General features: G+C 50.1%; 1 protein-coding gene across 1 annotated transcript; it reads right to left on the bottom strand.

Moving 5' to 3' along the window:
* Positions 1-285: 285 nt before the first annotated feature.
* CRELD1 (cysteine rich with EGF like domains 1) lies at positions 286-16,796 on the bottom strand. The gene is made up of 11 exons (XM_044301269.1): positions 16,660-16,796; positions 10,236-10,405; positions 9,384-9,466; positions 9,143-9,253; positions 8,542-8,633; positions 7,801-7,977; positions 6,310-6,405; positions 4,890-4,970; positions 3,783-3,878; positions 3,333-3,470; positions 286-2,762 (listed from the first exon to the last, which is right to left on the bottom strand). The coding sequence occupies exons 2-11, from the start codon at positions 10,365-10,367 to the stop codon at positions 2,542-2,544; spliced, it is 1,227 nt and encodes a 408-aa protein (XP_044157204.1). The 5' UTR covers positions 10,368-10,405; positions 16,660-16,796; the 3' UTR covers positions 286-2,541.
* Positions 16,797-17,883: the final 1,087 nt, after the last annotated feature.

The raw sequence follows: 17,883 nt of genomic DNA, 5'->3' as shown, positions 1-17,883 counted from the left end.
ACACATCTATTTAAAAAAACAAAAACAAAAAAAAAACAAAAAAAAACACTGAAATGATCAGTCTGCATTCCGTGTCTGTATGTCCGCAACTTACTATTCTTGTCCATTTTGCGGACAAGGAAAGCCATTGTTACAATGGAACCGCAAAAAATAAAATAAAAATTCCACAGATGTCATTCGTTGTTTTTTTTTGCGGCTCCAGTCGTGTGCATGAGCCCCTAGCCGATAGTGACTAGTGTCCCCCCCCCCCCCCCCCGGACAGTCAGATTATAAAGCACAGTAACCTTAAAAGGTTTAAATAAGTTTATTATCCTGAGATAAATAAATTAAGACAAACAGCCAATCCAAACATACAAATAAATAATGGGGCACAGGGGTCTCAACCTGTGGCCCTCCAAAGGCTGCCAGGGCATGATGGGAGTTGTAGTTTTGCAACAGCTGGAGTGCCTAAGATTGGAGACTCCTGATGTAACATGCAGAATCGTCTCTCCACGTCGGTAACTCTTGCCGATATGTAGTCGGAGCCTCCATCTCCCCAGATGTATTTTTAATCACTTTATTTTTTGTAGATAACCCTTGGCATACCAAAACTTCTATAAAATAAGTTAGAAAAATGGCCGCTACCTGTTGGTGTGCGCTGGGGTGGGAAGGAACTGGAATACAATACAGTAGAAGCATTTTATGATGCCGATATATCCAGGATGTGGAATGGTGCTACTTTGTTACCGTTTTACAAAAAAAAAAAAAAAAAAAAAAAAATCTGTATTCCACTATTTTCTGCATCCGGCTCTTATGCAGACCTGTGTGTCTCCATGGTTACAGACTACAAGCTAACCCTGCGTAGTCTGATATTGCCATCACAAGTCACTCTTCATTGTGCTCCCTCTTCTACTAACTGCAGGATGCCAAATGCAAAAAAATAAAAAATAAAATTGCATTATATAATTTTTATTTTTTTTTTAAACCACAACTCATCTGTAATCCAGCCTAAAGGTTTGCTTTTATTGCTGTTACCATGGTTACATATAGATCTGCACAGGAGCTGTGTACACAAAATGGGAGAATTTTAATAAAGTCTCTCCGCAAAGCGGCCTCTTTTTTTCTTTTAGGTTTAGTTTGGTTGCAGAAGTATTCATGCCCTTCAAAAGGTAGACTATGGACACTCCCAAAAAGGTGCGATTACGGTACTTTTTTTTTCTTTTTCTAAAGACATAAAAGCAGGATCAACCCCATGAAACCAGACTTAGTGTCTGGCAGGGTTCATCCTGGCGAATGAAAGGATCTCTCAATGAAGCTCCGTTGCACAGTTTCTGAAAAAATGTCTATTTTACTAATATGTTAGTTAGGTCTAGGTCTGCAGAGCACTGAGGGGAGGCCCGAACTCCTACACCCCGACAGCCTCTCCCCCTTGATGGCTGTGGTTGGGCACCTCTCCTGCAATCTTATGTCTGCGCCATCGTCTACACCATCAGCGCTTGCGCAGTGCATTTGTTTCCCCAGCATCACATGTCAATACTGTAGACCAGGCATGCTCAACCTGCGGCCCTCCAGCTGTTGCAAAACTACAAATCCCAGCATGCCCGAACAGCTTACAGCAGGGAATTGAGATTTGTAGTTTTGCAACAGCTGGAGTGCCGCAGGTTGAGCATGCCTGGTGTAGACTGAGTGGGAGCAAAATACAAAAATACAGGGCCAGGCGGTCAGTGACCCCGCAGTGCTCTGGGGACCTAATTAACAAATTTGTAGAAAAAGTTCATTTTCTCAGGACCAACCCAAAGGATATTCACAAGACAGGTATTGTTGATCTCAACAGTATCAACCCTACAAGACATATCTGGTTCGATAGGGTAACCCCTGAGCTTCAGTACGGGGGGGGGGGTAAAAACAAAACATGAAGCTCCATCATCTTATAACCATTAGACCCCAATGTCACATGTTCTGACCTTCACTTTCACAACATGGCACTGGAAAATCTTCAGGACCGTCTTCCCGGCTCTTGAGTCTTTGCTTTTCCAGTAGGATCCATACACTGGTGAGGAGCCCCCCCAAATCTCCGGGCGCCACCTTTGAACCCCATCATCCGTCCCTTATTACAGCCTGGCCAAAGGTGCAACGGACAAATCATAAGACGCCGCACTTACAGGTCAAGCTGAGGGATACGTATAGCGAGCAGATAGAAGAGATCCTCAACAGGTCCATCCTCCATGGTGGAGATATCCGATAAGTAAAAATTTCTAAAATTCCAGGAGTCCTTCAGGCTTCCCCTTTAATAAAGAGTCCCGGATCTTCACAGCAGAAGGATTCCATATACTTAGAGATAAGATTTCGAGTGGTTTCTAGAAGATGCTGTCTGTGCTTATGTGTCTTCTACAATATTAAGGGGAGAGAACATTCCTTAGGGCAAATGTTCCTGGGCTACCAAGCCACTACTGGTCCATCTCTGCTACACAGCAGGACTGTACGGTGAGGTCTTTGGGGCCCCACAGGTGAAGCAGAGAGGAGCTCCATAGACATTCGGGACCAGTCCACGCAAATGGGAAGCTATCTCCCTTTCAGAAAGCCTTCGAGCACCCTGTCACTCTTCTCCGACAACCAGTATCCAGCCATGGCCGCCACGGCTCCAATGAAGATGGCGGTAAAGACCATATCGCCTTTGGCAGCTAGTGTAGCCAGAGCGCAGATGATCACCCCGAAGAACATCTGCTGCAGGACCACCACCTCGTCATCTGTGATGTCATCGAACAAGCCCTTGTCAGAGTCATCTTTGCAAAAAGAAAGAAAGCGAAATAAAGTTTAGTTTGGTGCACAATGTATGGCGACCAACTCCCGATCTGTGCTCCATACGTGTCCAGAAGATGCTCTGCACTCCATGGGTCATAACATCTGCTGCTCTTCCTCCCCTCACACAGCATGCAAACACACTGCGGGAGAAAACTGCAGCTGCATCCCCTCCTCTCCCCATCTCCAGTTACCATTTTACACTAGATGGACTGTGTCAGTGACTGCGGCATTTTGGGAACATCTACAGAAGGTCCCGCTGACAGCGAAGCAGGAACTACAATCTGCTGGAGGCTCACAATGCAATTCCCTAATATACTAATGCTGACACTCCCAGAGTATCAGCAGCTGTAAAGGGCATCAGTATTCTGCTGGAGTCCTCAGGAGGCCGATGAGCACAGCACCAGACACAGGCTGCCATAAACAGCGCCTGTATACTGCCGATCACATCTGCAGCCCAATGGAAAGGGCTAGGACAATTATAAGCAATTTCCTCTTACATAGGCATTTTTTTTTTACTTAATCCCAACTATCTACCCCCCTGGACAACTTACCTTTGTGGTCGGCTCTACACGATCCATCGACCCTGATATAGCCCTTCTCACAGATGCAGGTGAAACTTCCCTCAGTGTTCACGCACTCCTCCCGTAAACCTTTACATTTGGGAATCTCGTTGTCGCACTCGTCCACATCTGCAAAGTGGAGAAGGACCCGAAGATCCGTAAATTACAAGGTTGAGGCCGTTAAATGATAGACAAGAGTCACATCACGGTAGAGTGGCTGCGAACCACCATTGTGTGCGCAGCAGTGACACCTGGTGGCAGCGACTCAAAATAAAAATTAAAAAAAAAAAAAAAAAAAAAAAAAAAAAAAAATCGCCATATTGCCTATTGGATCCTATATAGTGCAGTCAGTCACAGGTGGGCTGAACCTGCAGGTTCCTAGTTATTTTGCAAGTAGGAAGCCAGCACAGACACTCAGTCTGGCCAGACAGACGTACTCACCCAGGCACTTAGCTCCGTCCCGGTAGTAGCCAGCATTACATTTCTTACACCGTGCCGATCCTGCGCCCATACAACCAATGCAGGATTTATCACACTCTGGAAATTAGGAGACAGAAAAAGAAGGTGAGCACTGCAGTCAGCAGACCGCTCGCTGGTGGGCAGTGCAGTCAGCAGACCGCTCGCTGGTGGGCAGTGCAGTCAGCAGACCGCTCGCTGGTGGGCAGTGCAGTCAGCAGACCGCTCGCTGGTGGGCAGTGCAGTCAGCAGACCGCTCGCTAAAGCGGCTTTTAAAAAAGGACAGCAAGCCTCAAATCTGTGACTTGTAGAAATGCATAATTAAAAAGGGTTTTTCCGGGACTAAGGGTATCAACCCGAGATCAGTAAGGGTCCAATGCCTGGCATCCCCACCGATCAGCTGTTAGCAATGGACAGAGCCGGAGACAAAAGGCTCCACCCCCCATGTAGTGGCCGTACAGGGGTATTGCAGCTCAGTTCCCAGTCAAGCTAATGGAAGCCGAGCTGCGGTACGCCAGGGCCAGAAACTACACACTGTATGGTTTCCAGTGCTGGCGGCTGCCCGGAACAACAGATTCTATTCCAATCTGCGGATAGGTTATCAATATCCTGGAAAATCCCTTCAATAGGTCAGGCTGCTAAACACATGGGGAAAATAACCTAATAAGGAATTCTGAGTTTCTAGGAGGGTTCCCCAGTTTAGGGCCCTCACCCATAGTGGGCTCAAAGATTATTACTTGCCCTGGAGGACCCAGCAACTGTAATGCTACATTAGCCCTTTGAGGGCACTGCTGCAAAAGTAAAGACTTGTTGCCAGGTTCCTCCAAATACTACAGCTAATTATCAGGGTTCCCCCCCCTTGCAGGAGACCCTTTAATCTGCTGGATCAGGCATGCTCAACCTGCGTCCCTCCAGCTGTTGTAAAACTACGACTCCCACAATGCCCTGCTGTAGGCTGTTCGGGCATGCTGGGAGTTGCAGTTCAACAGCTGAAGGGCCGCAGGTTTACCATGCCTGTGCTGCATCGTCCAAAGTGGACACCCCCTTTAAGCAATGGCTGTACTATTGGTTGTGACACTGGTGGCCACTTACCTCGGCATTCATAGGATCCATCCGTATTTACACAGTACTGGTTCGATTTGCAGCGATCTACAGTGCCACATTCATCAATGTCTGTGGAAGAAGAAGAAAATAATCATGCGTCTGGAGCAGTGAGTAGCAGGAGGTGCCATATTAGATTTCGCGAATATTCGTTATTATTCTATTCATCGCGAAATAATATGCGATTTAATTATCTGCGTATTGCGATTTTCTTTTAACTGTATAAGGCAACTGTCCTATTGGTTGGCCATTTAGAATATTCACATTTATTTTTTTCCAAACTGTGGGTTAGAAAATACCATCAGATCTGAGTTTTCCCTGAGATCGTGAAAACTCAGATCTGATGGTATATTCTAACCCACAGGCGTTCCCATGCTATAACTTCGTGTTTTACAATATGACGAATATTCTAAAAAAAAGTTATAGCAATATGGCGAATATATTCGTTATTTAGAATTCCCCCCCCTCCAATCTGTACTGTTAGTCCACTTTGGCATACTCCTCCCCGACAAGCATCCTTATCACCATGGGAACGCCTGTGGGTTAGAAAATACCATCGGATCTGAGCTTTCCCAGAGATCGTGAAAACTCAGATCCGATGGTATATTCTAAGACCGAATGCACACGGCCATGTTTCACGTCCGTGGTAACACGGGCTGGATTCCTGCTGAGAGCAGGAGCGCACGGAGTCATTGGCAACCAATGACGCCGTGCGCTCCTGCTCTCAGCAGGAATCCAGCCCGTGTTACCACGGACCGCTCACGGACGTGAAACATGGCCGTGTGCATTCGGTCTTAGAATATACCATCGGATCTAAGTTTTCACGATCTCAGGGAAAGCTCAGATCCGGTGGTATTTTCTAATCTAACCCACAGGCGTTCCCATGGTGACGGGGACGCTTGTCGGGGAGGAGTATGCGAACAACTGTACAGATTGAATAAAAAAATTATATTCTAAATAACGAATATAGCAATATAGTGAATATATTTGTTTTTTAGCATATTCGTCATTTTATTTTCCATATGAAAACATAATTCCTCCCTGCTTAAGTTGCTTGTGGGCCACTCATTGGCTCACAAGCAAGAAGCAGGGAGGAATCATGTTTTCAGATGTAAAAAAAAATTTTTTTTAAAAATGAATATTCGATATAGCGAATATATAGCAATATATTCGTAATATTCACGAATTAGCAAAGTTGTGATATTCACGATTAATAGTCGCTATTCGAATATTCGCGCTCAACACCAGTCCGGAGGACAAAATGACAAGACTAAAATTACAGCGCACCTCTCCTAACGCCCCACTGGGGCGTCCCATTAGGGTCTTTTTCCAGCAGGAGCTGTATATGGACCCACCCGTGTTCACAGAGGGGCCACAACCACCAGTGCAATATCCCCTCCCGATCACTCACCGATACATTTCATGTCATGCAGCAGCCAGCCCCTCTTGCACAGCACGCACTGATCGTCCTCGGGTCCCAGGCACTTGCTGCAGGAGCGGTGACACTCTGTACGAGAGGAAGAACCCCGCACAGAAGTCATTAGTAAAACAGGAAATTATTTGAGCAAATTCCAGAGGTCACGTATAATCTCAGGGTAACAGCACCCACAATCCCCCTCCCCACAATCACCTCTACCATATTCTATATAGCAATCGCTTGCACTGAAGTCTATGGATGCAGTTTGTGAATTGAATCACTGTATGAACATCCATATGGTCCCCAGCGATCTCCCTATCCCACCATTTGCACACACATAGCTGTGGCTCACCTGAGTAACACCCCCCCCCCCCCCCCATCAGCCATAATACTTTTTCTAAATATGCACATTTAGCCTTGGGTGCAATGAGGGTGCCACTGTTAATTCTGTTGCACCCAAGCTCCATTCCTTTCCTCCCTCACTGGTTTGCCACTGCCTGGCCCTGTCAAAGTAGCGACAGAGACAGGGGCTGGCCACAGAGTGCAGCTTGGGTGCAACGGTGGCTCCCTCGCTGCACCAAGGGCCTCATTTGCATCAGGAACAGAGCCTCCGATCAACAAACGAAATACGGCATTGTAAAGCAAAGTGAACCACAGCTAAGTGTCGATGTAAATAGTGGGATAGGGTGGTCGCTGCTGACAGATTCCCTTTGAAGGGATTGTGCCAAGACCCCCACTGATCACGAGAACGGGGCTTTGCACTGCCGCTCCATTCATCTCTACGGGACTGCCAGAGATAGCCGAGCGCTCCGATAGAGAATGAATGTGGGGGCATTGCGCATGCTCAACCCCTTCTCCAATCAGATGGAGGATCTAGGGCCCCCATTCTCAAGGCTGGTGGGGGTCCCAGTGGTCAGACCCCACCAATAAGACACTTATCCCCTATCCTGGCACAACCGCTTTTAAAGAAACTGGGTAAAATGTATATACCATGTTATACTCAAGGCAGAGTAATACAAGACGCCAGAGATAGACCCCCTGTCATGTGCGACCTCCTCAGGCCCCAACGTTGCATTTACACCTGCATGCTGACTGTTTCCAGCTGATCTGTAAATTACAATGATGCATTGGGTTCCTCTTAAGCTGTGGTCTGCCGCGCTGTGACCCACAAGCTGTCGAAAAACTACAAATCCCTCCAGGCATGCTGGGAGTTGTAGTTTCACAGCAGAGGGCAGACCAGCGTGCTCCATCTACATTGTAAGTCAGGACGGATCGTAGCCAAACTGATGCATTCTGAGCGGATCCTTATCCATTCAGAATGCACTGGGGCTGAACTGATCCGTTTTGGGTCGCTTGTGAGAGCCCTGAAACGGATCTCACAGGCGGACCTACAGAAACGCTGCATCCATCTAGAATGTCAAGAAAAAATTATAATCCATAGAATAACTTGTGAGTCGGAGCGCGCACTATCGTCCCCTTACATACCAGAACATACCAGGTGGCTCTCATTTTTGGCTTCCTCGTAATAACCAATAGCGCAGTCCATGCACAGGGGGCCACCATAGCTGGGAAAGCAGTCACACGTCCCTGTGCCGCCTCGGGTGCCCGCTCCGTTGCATTTCCCATTCCCGCTGCAGGGCTTGTCAGCGCCGCTGGGGCAGGCTGTAATACAGGAGATTATAAGACAACTTCATTTATTATAGTCAGAGGACAGTACAATGGTACCTTTTATTTGTGCTGTCCCTCGCCGAGATCTTCCAAAAAAGACTTATGCTAATGAAGTGCCCAGGGGCGGCGTCACTGCCGCAAGTGCCCAGGGGCGGCGTCACTGCCGCAAGTGCCCAGGGGCGGCGTCACTGCCGCAAGTGCCCAGGGGCGGCGTCACTGCCGCAAGTGCCCAGGGGCGGCGTCACTGCCGCAAGTGCCCAGGGGCGGCGTCACTGCCGCAAGTGCCCAGGGGCGGCGTCACTGCCGCAAGTGCCCAGGGGCGGCGTCACTGCCGCAAGTGCCCAGAAAGCCACACCTATTTCACCCCTCTGGCCGCCCTCGTTTTCTGCTCTCCCAGTAGTAGTTTTATAAGTCTTTTTTGGAAGATCGCGGCGATTGGACAGCACAAATAAAAGGTCCCACTGTAATGTGGGCAAAGGAGTCTAAAAGGCTCAGATTAGATGACAGACTCCCTTTTAAAAAAAAAAATGGGGGGGGGGGGGGCGGCTGATAACTCACGCGCGCAGTCCGGCCCCCAGGTGTCCTCCGGGCAGCAGAGCTTCGCCATGTCCATACACAGCCAGTCAAAGAGGTCGCTGGAATCTCTGGGTCTAGGAACGAAAAAGACAAACTTTGGACTCGGACGTTTGCAGGAGGAAGCTGCAGCCGCCTGTGCATTATCCCTGTAGTTTACATGGTGGCCAATCAGATGAACCAGTGAATAAGGGCATGGGGCCCTCCGGAGCCCCCACTGAAGATCTAGGCTATGAATAGGTTGGTCCTTTAAGCAGCTATAGGCAGATTATTTTGTCACGGATCTGCACGGGCCCTGCTCTCTTCTCCCCCCAACCCTCCTTGTTGTAGGCTTTTACACTGAATTCAATGCAGCCCCCGATCAGCCTGGGAGCAGAGATCAGGGTGCAGTCACTAATAGCAAATTTGCTGCAAAAGTTTCTGCGCCAGTCTCATAAATGGGGTCTGCAGAAAACCATGCACATCTGCAGAAACATATCCCCCCTCCCCCCCTCCACAGAGATGCATGGAACTGGTTTCCAGTTGCAGAAATGTCTCCATTCAATCTGCCGTGTGTGAATATAGCCTTTTCCATCGTTGTCCCCACCTCTTAAACCACCAGGTCTCCAGGTGCTCCTCATTCTGCTCCAGCATCTTATTACATTCAAAGTCGGACTTGTCACAGGCGGTTTCCAGCACCTCCAGAAGACGCGTTTCGCTGCAGGAACAGGACAACATCATTAAGTGCACTCCCCCCCCCATGAAAACACAGTATCTGTCACCTCAAACCTGATCAGAGGCGGCGGCGGCCATGAGGACATGGACAATTCAGACGCAGGTCACCGTACCTGCTCTCATACTTTGCCAGCTTCTCCTCCTCCCAGGCCGTGTTGCCTCCTCCAAAGTTTTGCCCGGCCGTCTTCTCTATGCCCTAGAGCAGAAGGAAACCTGATCAATGCACCGAACGAGGACAGATTCCTCTTAAAGGGGACATTTCTCGACCCATGTCCATAATATTAGGGGCCGTCTCAACTCAGTCATTGGGGGGCATATCGCTAGGATCGGTGCGGGTCACCAATCAAGAAGAGCACATGCGCGGCGTGCCCTCCATTCATTTCTATTGGAGTGCTGGAAATAGCCAAGCGGTGCGGTCGGCTTTTTTCAAGAATCCGATAGAAATGAATGGGAAGCGCACTGCACAAGCGCAGCCACCACTCCATTCACTTCTATGGGGCTGAAGGAAATGGCTGAGCCAGTGCTCCCATAGAAATGAGTGGATGGCGGTCGCACGTGCAATTTAAGACATATGCAAATGAGCAGGTAAGTGCACAGAGGGCGTGCCCAAGCCTCTCAGTGCACCCTTGCTCCCTCTGCCAGCCCCTGCCACTCTATCCCAATTGACAGGGCCAGGTTCTTGGATAGGTTAGAAAAGCCAGATCACTGAAGGTCCAGCCGCTGGGCCTCCACCGGTCGTCAGAAGGGGGATTCCGGTCCCTCTGACCCCCTCTCCCCAAAGTGTTGTATGTTTTAGCCAGTGCCATAGCCTTTGAATGCTGCAGCAGGGCGCACGCTCGACCACAGCGCCATTCAATCTCCTCCTAGCGCCGCCCTTGCGGCTGGGGGACTCATGAGAGCTTCTAATCTATGGGTAAGAGGTCTTCCCTGGCACCCCCTAAAAACCATACACCTCGCAGTCTCACCCTAACAAAATTGTCGACCAGGCTCCGGCAGGTCCAGCACGGCTCTTGTTTGGCGACGCCAAGTCTGGAGAGGAGAAGAAGAGGGAGCAGAAGTCCCAGCAAGGAATCCATAAGTCTGCGCCTGACGCCCATGATGGCGGATACAGAACCCGGGGATTTCAGAGCTGATCCTAGAGGAGGAATAAGTGACATAAGACACCACAGCGTATGGTATATACAGTCCGGCTGAGCCTATGGGAAGGGGTTAATTATTTATAATGATAGGAGTCGCCACCCGGCTTTCCCTGCCCCTGGGCGTCATGCATGGAGTGCAATGTGCTGCAGCCAGGACTGGTCCTCAAGACCTTACCCTGCTGCCTGCACCTATGCTGATCACGGGGCGGTGACGGGTTCATGTCTCAGGGGACAGAGCGATAATAAATACTTAAGTACCAATCTGCTGCATCAGAGGCGGGAGACGAACAGATGTGTCCATAGTGGGGGGGGGGGCCATGAGAACCTTAAAGGAGCTCGTCATCGAAAGCGGTGAATATCTGCTACTATTTCTATTGATGCAAGGCAGCTAAAATAAAAAGAAGCCTTACAAATAATCGGGGGGGGGGGGGGGCGCTCATTTGGTCATTTGGGGAAAAAGATATCCTGGGTATAAATGTTAGGGGTGGAGCTGTGACAACCTTCATGTCTGGATCATTAATCATTGACTGCAATTTTAAAAAGCTGCAAGGATATAGGAAGGCTGTACGAGAGCAGGGGGGGGGGGGCAAAATAGAGAGCAAAGGAGAGGGTATAAGAGAGAGAGCCAAGACAGCATGCAAAAGAGCGCGGGATGGAGTGAGGGAGTGCACTCGAAAGGAGAGAGCATGCAAAAAAGAGCAAGGGCCAGAAGACTAAGTGTGCAAACGAGAGACTAAGGCCTCATGCACACGACTGCCGTTTTTTTGCGGACAAGAGCGGGCCGGCCCATTGTAGACATGCCAATTCCTGTCCGCAAAACAGACAAGAATAGGACATGCTATATATTTTTTGGCGGGGCCTCGGAACGGAGCAACGGACGCGGACAGCACACGGAGTGCTGTCCGCATCTTTTGCGGCCCCATTGAAGTGAATAGTTCCGCACCCGAGCCGCAAAAACTGCAGACCAAAACAAACACGGCCGTGTGCATGAGGCCTAAGGAAGAGCACAAGACGAAGCGAGAGCGTGCACTCAAAAGGAGAGAGCGAGCGCGCAAAAGAAAGCAAGTCAGAGGGAGCCTGAGAAAGATTTGTCGGCCCAGATGTTTCATAATTAATAAGCAATCAATAATTAATATTCCTCCCCTGGTCATCCTCCGCTGATCACTGAAAAATCCGAACGCCGAGGGTGCGGGTCCTTGCACAGGGGGTAGTGCGGGGAGTCCTGGCTTACCTCTTTGACTCTTAGGCCTCTTGCGGTCTGCAAAAAATACGGATGACATCCATGTGCATTCCATTTTTTTGCGGAACGGAACAGCCGGCCCCTGATAGAACAGTCCTAGCCTTGTCCGTTATGCGGACAATAATAGGACAGGTTCTATCTTTAAACGGAACAGAAAAATAGAAATACGGAAACAGAAGGCATACAGAGTACCTACTTTTTTTTTCACGGATCCGTTGAAATGAACGGTTCCGTATACGGAAAAAATAAAAAAAAACTTGTGTGCAAGAGGCCTTAAACTGTAGCATTACACAGTGTCCCGCTCTCCGCTGTTAGTGGGCCCGTCCAATGAACACCCCCCCTATAATATATCCATATGCACGGATACAGCGCAGCTTATCTTCAGGACACTACCCCTTTAAGGAGGAGGAATCACCCAGGTGGGAGGACAAGTCAGAACATGGCGACCATTTCACCACATGGCGGCAGTCGGACCGGAGCTCGCTGACCACGCGCTGCTCTGATCTCCAGAGCCGGCGACCTGGCACTGTGCCCGCAGCCTGGGATCTATTACATGGGGGCATGATGTCAGGTCAGTTCTGTGTTTGATCTGCGCCATTTACCACCATGCCAGCAACTATCCAATGGGACGTCAGTCAGTTACGTGAATGCCCCAAACACACGTGCCAACGTTTCCACCTGCACAGCTGGTAGGCCCAGGGCCGGCGTCATAACCCGGCATCCCCGGGCAAGTGCCGGGGCCCAATGCTCCTGGGGGGGCCCACTGAGCTGCTATGAGCACTTCCATCAATACAGATGGGAGCTCTCACTGCTGTCACTTCACTTAGGCTGCTTTCACACTAGCGTTCGGTATTCCGTTCGTGAGCTCCGTTTGAAGGAGCTCACGAGCGGACCCGAACGCAGCCGTCCACCCCTGATGCAGTCTGAATGGAGGCGGATCCGCTCAGACTGCATCAGTCTGGTGGCGTTCAGCCTCCGCTCCGCTCGCCTCCGCACGGACAGGCGGACAGCTGAACGCTGCTTGCAGCGTTCGGGTGTCCGCCTGGCCGTGCGGAGGCGTGCGGATCCGTCCAGACTTACAATGTAAGTCAATGGGGACGGATCCGTTTGAAGATGCCACAATGTGGCTCAATCTTCAAGCGGATCCGTCCCCCATTGACTTTACATTGAAAGTCTGGACGGATCCGTCCCAGGCTATTTCCACACTTAGCTTTTTTTTGCTAAAATAATGCAGACGGATCCGTACTGAACGGAGCCTCCGTCTGCATTATTATGGGCGGATCCGTTCTGAACGGATCCGCCCGAACGCTAGTGTGAAAGTAGCCTTACGCAGTACCCCTTTGGTGGGGCCCTCTGAGCTGCAGAGACTCAGACACGCCCCCTGAGCGCAGAGACTCAGACACGCCCCCTCTACACAGGACACACGCTGCCTGAGGAGAGAGACCGAGGGCTGGAGCTGGAGCTGAAGACAGTCTGTGAGTGAGTCTGCACTGTGAATGTCTCTTGGGACAGAAGGGGGGGTCTCTTCGATCGGCTGCTGCTTCATTCTATTTAGTTGTGTTACTGTTTCATTAAGCAGTTTGCCCCCATGACACCTGCCCCCCCCCCCCCCCCACATATCCTGTCCTATCTCATCCTCATGGGGCCCCTGCTGTCTCCTTTCCTCCCTCATGTATCCAGAGCTCCTGTTTCACCCTCCTATCTCCTGTTGCTGCCCTGCACAGACCTCCTGCCACTACTTGTATGAATCCCCCTCAGAGCCCCTTCCCCCTACTTGCTGTGTCCACCCCTCCTGTCCATCCAGGGCCCCTGTCTCACTCCTCTGCCTCTCATTATGGTGGCATCTGAACAGCATTCACCATAAGGACCTTCTAACGTCACAGGGTCATGTGACTGTGCCCCCCACCCCGTACTGTGCCCACTTATACCCTGCATTGTGCCCTCTTACCACACCCTGTGCAGTGCCCATAGTCATTCCCTGTACTGTGCCCTCTTATACCCTTTTATCCGGTCACTGTATGGTGGTTTTATCATTGTATGGCGGTGTTATCACTATATGGCGGTGGTATCCAATAACTGCATGGCCATAACTGTATCCCTTTCCCTGCCCACGCCATCCTTTTTTAGACCTGGCATGAGCGGGAAAAGATACAGATTGCGGTGCTAAGGACCTTTGTGCCACAATCTGTGTCAGAAATACGCCTAAGTCTAGTTTCACACTAGCGTTCGGCTGTCCGCTCGTGAGCTCCGTTTGAAGGGGCTCACGAGCGGACCCGAACGGATCCGTCCAGCCCTGATGCAGTCTGAATGGATGCGGATCCGCTCAGACTGCATCAGTCTGGCGGCGTTCAGCCTCCGCTCCGCTCAGCAGGCGGACACCTGAACGCTGCTTGCAGCGTTCGGGTGTCCGCCTGGCCGTGCGGAGGCATGCGGATCCGTCCAGACTTACAATGTAAGTCAATAGGGACGGATCCGTTTGAAGATGCCACAATATGGCTCAATCTTCAAGCGGATCCGTCCCCCATTGACTTTCAATGTAAAAGTCTGGACGGATCTGCTCAGGCTAATTTCACACTTAGCTTTTTTTTTGCCAATTTAATGCAGACGGATCCGTTCTGAACGGAGCCTCCGTCTGCATTAATATGATCGGATCCGTTCAGAACGGATCCGATCGAACGCTAGTGTGAAAGTAGCCTAAGGCTACTTTCACACCTGCGTTTAGGTGCGGATTCGTCTGGTATCTGCACAGACGGATCCGCACCTATAATGCAAACGCTTACATCCGTTCAGAACGTATACGTTTGCATGATAATGCAAACGGATCCGTTTAGACTTTACATTGAAAGTCAATGGGGGACGGATCCGTTTGAAAATTGAGCCATATTGTGTCAACTTCAAACGGATCCGTCCCCATTGACTTACATTGTAAGTCTGGATGGATCCGCGCGCCTCCGCACGGCCAGGCGGACACCCGAACGCTGCAAGCAACGTTCAGGTGTCCGCCTGCTGAGCGGAGCGGAGGACAGACTGTGCCAGACTGATGCATTCTGAGCGGATCCGCATCCACTCAGAATGCATTAGGGCCGGACGAATCCGTTCGGGGCCGCTTGTGAGAGCCTTCAAACGGAACTCACAAGCGGAGCCCCGAACGCAAGTGTGAAAGTAGCCTAACAGACGTATTTCTATGTAATAAATGACCCCCTAATTGTATCATTATTTGGGGGTAGGGCTAATATCTTTATATTATATGGATTCTAGTGTATTATATTGTGCCCTGTATTTCCCAGTAGAAAATGATCCTTGGGAAGCACAGTCCTCATCCCTGACCAGCAGGACCAGGTAGCGCTCTGTCAGTACATGGCGGCCTCCCCTCTCCGCTGCTCCGCTGTGTACTGGTGCTTATTCTGACACTAGGGCTGGGTTCACATCCCATTTGTGCCATCCATTTAATGTATACCAAAAATGTATGCGTTACCAGATGCCTCAGACTGATGCCGTACAGTGGCGTCCGGTCACCATACAGTTCCATTGTAAAAAACCATATACGTTAACGTGTGCATTTTTTACTTGACTCTGCAGGATACAAAAACGTGGAGCGCTGCACATTTGTATACATCAAACCGATAGGAAAAACGTGATGTGAACACACATTGGGGAGGAGGGGGGCGTACTAAAATTTGCTGTGGGGCCCAGTCAGTTCCAGCTACATCACTGCACATCTCCTTCTCTGCTCCAGGCCTGGCTCACTGCTGCAGTGGGCCGGAGGAGAGAAGGAGCGCAGGGAGCTGCGGTTAGTGATGGACAGGACGACCAGCTCCCCTGCAATGATAGGTATGTGAGGGCGCCACTGGGGGGGTCATTCATCATACTGTGAGGGCCCCTTACACAGTATAATGACTCCCAGTGCCCCCCATTTAGTATAACGATCCCCATTGACCCTCCATTTAGCATAATGACCACCAGAGCCCCCATTAAATATAATAACCCCTCGTGCCCCCTCCATACAGTATAACCCCCAGTGTGGTGGCGACTAGGGGTCATTATTCTGCATGGAGTGTCGCTGTGGGGTCATTATACTGTGAGGGCCCTTTACATAGTATAATGACCCCCAGTGTCCCCCATTTAGTATAATGACCCCCAGAGCCCCCTCCATACAGTATTCCCCCAGTGTGGGGGCTACTGGGGGTCATTATTCTGAATGGGGGCGACTGGGGGTTATTATTCTGAATGCAGGGCCACAGGTGGTCATAATACGGGGGGGGGGGGGAATTGGGGGTTCATTATACTGTGTGAAGGGCCACTAGTAGTCATTATACTGTGTGAAGGGCCACTAGTAGTCATTATACTGTGTGAAGGGCCACTAGTAGTCATTATACTGTATAGGGGTCACTGGGGGTCATTATACTGTGTGGGAGCCACAGGGGGACATGTCAATGTAAAAAAATGCCTCACGGGGGCCCACTGGGATTTATCGCCCAAGGGCCCACATGAACCTGGAGCTGGCCCTGGGTAGGCCCAAACATCAGTCACCAGCTGGGCACCCATCCTGCTGCATGACCAGAAGAGCAACTGACCAGGTGCACAGGAGGCCCACTGCCATGCCCCATAGCGCAGCCTGGCATACAATGCCCAAAGTTGGCACTGCCTCTCATACCTACCTGCCCTGCACCAGGTGTGTCTCATATATGCCCAGTGTCGCCCAGTTCCAGCCTTGCATACAATGCACCAGGTGTGCCTCATGCATGCCCATGTTATATTCCCATCTTCCAGCCTGGCATATTTCTCCTTGCCCCTAATTGGCATGGCATGTTGTACATTAATGCCCTGCACCAGGAGTGCAATATGCATGCCATTATATACCCCCTAGGCCCATTTTCCAGGCCGGTTTGTACTGCCCCCTGTTGGCACGGTCTTTCATACACGTATATTCTGCATGCCCGGTGTTACATCGCCCCTCTGCCCATGCCCCAGCCTGGCATACAGCCTCACCAGCCCTCTGCCCGCACCTACCTCCAGCAGCTGTGCCCTGGCAGGGCGTGTCCCTCACACAGATGCCCGCAGCACTAGCCCCCGCTGCCTGACGCTTTAGTCTCCGCACTTCCCGGCATGCACCGCTCCCCCTGCACCGCAATCCTCAGCTGTGGCTGCAGGACACGTCTCTTCCACCGGAGCTGCCCCTCAGCCAATCAGAGCGGGCCATGTGCTCTGACGTCACCAATCGAATCCGAGCCCAGGAACCCATTAAAGCGGCCGTCACCTGTCAGGGTTAACCCCTGGTGCGCTGCAGCGGGGGCGTCTATTTATAATCCGCAGCAGCTGGAGGGTGGGATTCTGGAAAGTTCTATCTTTTGTATCACCCCCACTTTGTCGTAGATTGTAAGCTCTTGGGAACAGGGCCTCCACTCCTAGGGTTTCAGTTGTATATTAGCCGGTTGGGTTGTCTTTTGTACATGAACCCTCTAAATTGTAAAGCGCTGCGGAATATCCCCTGTATATAATTATATATGTACAGCCGGTATAAGTTCTACATCTTCTTGTATATAGTGATATGGACCATGCTGGTATAACCTGGGTATCTCCTGTATATAATTATATATATACAGTCGTGGCCAAAAGTTTTGAGAATTACATAAATATTGGAAATTGGAAAAGTTGCTGCTTAAGTTTTTATAATAGCAATTTGCATATACTCCAGAATGTTATGAAGAGTGATCAGATGAATTGCATAGTCCTTCTTTCCACTGCATTTCATTGCTGTCATTAAAGGACCTGCTGAGATCATTTCAGTAATCGTCTTGTTAACTCAGGTGAGAATGTTGACGAGCACAAGGCTGGAGATCATTATGTCAGGCTGATTGGGTTAAAATGGCAGACTTGACCTGTTAAAAGGAGGGTGATGCTTGAAATCATTGTTCTTCCATTGTTAACCATGGTGACCTGCAAAGAAACGCGTGCAGCCATCATTGCGTTGCATAAAAATGGCTTCACAGGCAAGGATATTGTGGCTACTAAGATTGCACCTCAATCAACAATTTATAGGATCATCAAGAACTTCAAGGAAAGAGGTTCAATTCTTGTTAGGAAGGCTTCAGGGCGTCCAAGAAAGTCCAGCAAGCGCCAGGATCGTCTCCTAAAGAGGATTCAGCTGCGGGATCGGAGTGCCACCAGTGCAGAGCTTGCTCAGGAATGGCAGCAGGCAGGTGTGAGCGCATCTGCACGCACAGTGAGGCCAAG

The sequence above is a fragment of the Bufo gargarizans genome, chromosome 7 (genome assembly GCF_014858855.1).
Source record: "Bufo gargarizans isolate SCDJY-AF-19 chromosome 7, ASM1485885v1, whole genome shotgun sequence".
In the NCBI taxonomy this organism is placed as follows: Eukaryota; Metazoa; Chordata; class Amphibia; order Anura; family Bufonidae; genus Bufo; species Bufo gargarizans.
This window is presented reverse-complemented; position numbering and strand designations above follow the sequence as displayed.

Bases quoted from the DNA above. Each gene is read 5' to 3' on its own strand.
- CRELD1 (XM_044301269.1), bottom strand. From the start codon at position 10,367: ATGGGCGTCAGGCGCAGACTTATGGATTCCTTGCTGGGACTTCTGCTC. The intron at 9,467-10,235 runs GTGAGACTGCGA...CTTCTGCTCTAG, and splicing joins TGGTCGACAATTTTGTTAGG to GGCATAGAGAAGACGGCCGG. The intron at 2,763-3,332 runs GTAAGTTGTCCA...CTTTTTGCAAAG, and splicing joins GTGTAGAGCCGACCACAAAG to ATGACTCTGACAAGGGCTTG.